Source organism: Etheostoma cragini, chromosome 13, assembly GCF_013103735.1.
Source record: "Etheostoma cragini isolate CJK2018 chromosome 13, CSU_Ecrag_1.0, whole genome shotgun sequence".
Classification (NCBI taxonomy): domain Eukaryota; kingdom Metazoa; phylum Chordata; class Actinopteri; order Perciformes; family Percidae; genus Etheostoma; species Etheostoma cragini.
In genome coordinates this window covers 25,761,601-25,765,165 of record NC_048419.1, presented here as the reverse complement: position 1 = coordinate 25,765,165, position 3,565 = coordinate 25,761,601, and the positions used below count along the sequence as shown (strand labels likewise).

General features: G+C 49.6%; 1 protein-coding gene across 1 annotated transcript in view; it reads left to right on the top strand.

Moving 5' to 3' along the window:
- rbmx2 (RNA binding motif protein X-linked 2) overlaps positions 1-2,172 on the top strand; it is a 5,491-nt gene extending 3,319 nt beyond the window's left edge. Inside the window, exons 4-6 of the mRNA XM_034890873.1 lie at positions 474-729; positions 1,100-1,876; positions 1,939-2,172. Of these exons, the coding sequence (XP_034746764.1) occupies positions 474-729; positions 1,100-1,740 (897 nt within the window). The 3' untranslated portion in view covers positions 1,741-1,876; positions 1,939-2,172. The remainder of the gene's footprint in view (positions 1-473; positions 730-1,099; positions 1,877-1,938) is intronic.
- Positions 2,173-3,565: the final 1,393 nt, after the last annotated feature.

The window sequence follows — 3,565 nt, the reverse complement described above, 5'->3', positions numbered from 1 at the left end:
GCTAGCAGCTCGGCTCGGCACGCTAGCAGCTCGGCTCGGCACGCTAGCAGCTCGGCACGCTAGCAGCTCGGCACGCTAGCAGCTCGGCACGCTAGCAGCTCGGCAGACTAGCAGTTCGGCACACTAGCAGCTTGGCAGACTAGCTCCATAATACCTTAACATGCTAGCTCCTTAACACATTAACACACTAGTTCCTAACACGCTAGCTCCTAACAAATTAACACGCTAGCTCCTTAACACGCTAGGAGAGACAGGAAGAGAGGGAGAAGGATTTTGGTAAAGGGAGAGAGAGAGAGAGACAGTGAGGGGGAGGGAGAGGAAGAAAAGAAAAGAGATAACATTACTCGAGTAGAAATATATATTTGAACATAATCAAACCCGTCAATGCAGAGCTGCTGAACTCATCATCTTCATCATCCTCTTCATCCTGGGATGTTAAGACTCTTCGTCTGTAGGCTGGAATCACTCGGTAGTTTACTGTTAGTAGGCGGGACAAAGAGAGTGTCTCTGTGATCCGATTGGTCCGTTTTGTTTTCCATCAGATCAAAGGACGGACGATCCGCGTGGACCACGTGAAGGACTACCGTCCTCCCAAAGACACGGAGGACATGGATGACATCACCAGGCGGCTGAGGGAGGACGGCTGCGCCCCCAGAGCTGAGAAGACGTCCTCGGAGGAGGAGGAAGAGGAGGAGCAGTACAGCGTCCCCGTCAAGAAGCCCAAGAAAGGTTTTTACTGGTTCTTAGATTTTAATGTTGGACGGAGACAAAAGCTTCTCATGGGATTAGTATAATCTGGGACCTCGTGGGACACACACAGTCAGACACGCACGTACACACACACACACACACACACAGAGTCAGACGCAAACACAGACACACAGTCAGACACACACAGAGAAAGACGCACACACAGGTAACCAGGTGATAGTAGTCCTGTGTGAATAGGGCTAAAGTCTGAAAAATATGTTTTATTAGTATATTTATAGTATATTTATTAGTATTATTTTGTCTACTAAGTGTGTGTGTGTGTGTGTGATATATTAAAGAATCATTCGGGGTGTATTTTTATGTCTTCTCTCACTGCTCTCTGCCTCAGAAAAGAAAGACAAGAAGAAAAAGAAGAAAGAGAAGAAGGAGAAGAAGGCCGAGAAGGAGAAAGAGAAGGCGAGCCGGGCGCTGCACTCCTCCTCTTCTTCCTCTCCTCGTCCTCCTCCTCTTCCTCAGGCCGCCGTCAGAGTCAAAGAGGAGAAGGAGGACGCCGCCTACGACAAATACAACCAGAGGAGGGCGCCGCCCGGGGGGGGACAGAACGGACAGAGAGGGAGGGAGGGACACGGAGACGGAGACAGGAACAGAGAGAGAGACGGGGACAAAAACTACAACAGGAAAAGAGAGTTTGACCGGGACAGAGACGAGGAGAGACGAAGAGAGACAGACGGAGACGACGACAGACGAAGAGAGACAGACAGAGACGACGATAGACGAAGAGAGACAGACAGAGACAACGATAGACAAAGAGAGACAGAAAGAGACAACGATAGACGAAGAGAGACAGACAGAGACGGGGACCTGAGCAGAGAAAGAGAGGAATACAGGAGGAGGAATCGTGAGAGGGAGGGAGACGGGAGGAGAGAGACAAGCAGAGACTACGAAAGAAAGAGAGACAGCGATCGGAGAAGGGAGACAGACAGAGAGGGTGAGAGGAGAAGACAAACCGATAGGAGAGAGAGACAGTGATAGAAGGAAGGAGACAGAGACTTCGAAAGAGAGTTTGACAGAGACGGCGGTAGACGAAGAGAGACATTGATCGAAGGCGGGAGACCGACAGGGACAACAAGAGACAGGGAGGAAGACAAACCGAGACAGAGAGGAAGACAGAAACAAAAGACAAACAGAGAGGAGTGAGACAGAAACCGAGACAAGAGACAGAGAGGGGACAAACCGAGACAAAGAGACAGAGGAGGGAGACAAGAGACAGAAGACAGAAACCGAATGCCAAAAGCAATGAAAGGAAAGAGTTTGACAGAGACAGCGATAGAAGACAAGAGACAGGCATTGATTGGAGGACCGCGAGAGACAGACGTAAACAGGCTGTTGCATGCTGAGACAGACATACCGTCCCCTCTGAGCGGTGTGTGGGACACGGCTGCCTGTGAAGTGGACGTGTCTCCATTCAGAAGAAGTTGATATATAAATATATATTGTTTGAGTTTTGTAATAAAACGTAAAAAGTTATTTTTGTTGTCACTTTTTCAACGTGTGTTTTGACCTTGAGTTCATGTAACGACCTCCCTGGACATTTGAGAGACATATGGACCCCCCCCCCAGTTACGCCCTAGTTCAGACCAGTAATGACAGAAACATTGTTCAGATATTCCATTTTTAATAATACAATTTATAACGTTTTAATATCGAGTTTTACAGTAGAGATGACATCACGTCGGCAGGAGGAGGAAAACGTTTTTCTGACTTATTAAACCCAGCGTTTCCACCGCGTTGCCACCGCGTTGCCACCGCGTTTCCATGGCGTTGCCACCGCGTTTCCAAGGTCTTTTCTACCACGTTTCCTTTGCATTCGGACAGTTGAATACTTAACATATGTTGACTTGTTTGCATATTTCCGTCTAACCTGGGAAACGGAGAACTACCTGCAGGATTCTCATGATGCTTCGGGGGGAGGGTAAAGCCCAAGGTGCTCTTGAGCAAGGCACCGAACCCCCAACTGCCTCAAGGCGCGTTTCCATGGTCACCCCCCCCCCGACATCTCTCCATTAGTGCATGTGAAGGTACTGAGCGTGTGTGCATTAACAGAGTGAAAACATTGTAATTTGTAACATTGAAATTATCATTAAAATGTAATAAAGAGTACGGCCCGGCTGTCACACCGATAGAAACTCATGTGTCTCAAGTTGGGCGCCCCGTGTACTGAGGTTTGGTCCTCGCCGCTGCGGTTGCATGTTCGGTTCCGACCCGCGGCCCTTTGCTGCAGGTCGAGCCCCCGTCTCGCTCCCCTTTCCCGTCTAAGCTGTCCTGTCAAAGGCTGAAAAATGTCAAAAAATAATCTTTTAAAAGTCTCAAGTCTTCAAATTGGCGACTCGAGTCCCTCCACTCTGGAGGATAGACAGATTATTCCCCTTTCAAGTCTAAGATGTTCTGTCAGATAAAAGCCCTCAAATGCCAAAACAGTCTTAAGACGCAAGTCTCAAGCCGTCTGACTCGAATCCAGTTCTCCGGCTCGAGTCGTGTTGTCCAGCTCGAGTCGTGTTGTCCAACTTGAGTCATGTTGTCCGGTTCGAGTCACGTCGTCCGGCTCGAGTCATGTTGTCCGGTTCGAGTCGTGTTGTCCAACTTGAGTCATGTTGTCCGGTTCGAGTCATGTTGTCCGGCTCGAGTCACGTCCGGCTCGAGTCACGTTGTCCGACTTGAGTCAAGTCGTCCGGCTCGAGTCATGTTGTCCAACTTGAGTCACGTTGTCCGGCTCGAGTCACGTCGTCCGGCTCGAGTCACGTCGTCCGGTTCGAGTCACGTCGTCCGACTTGAGTCAAGTCGTCCGGCTCGAGTC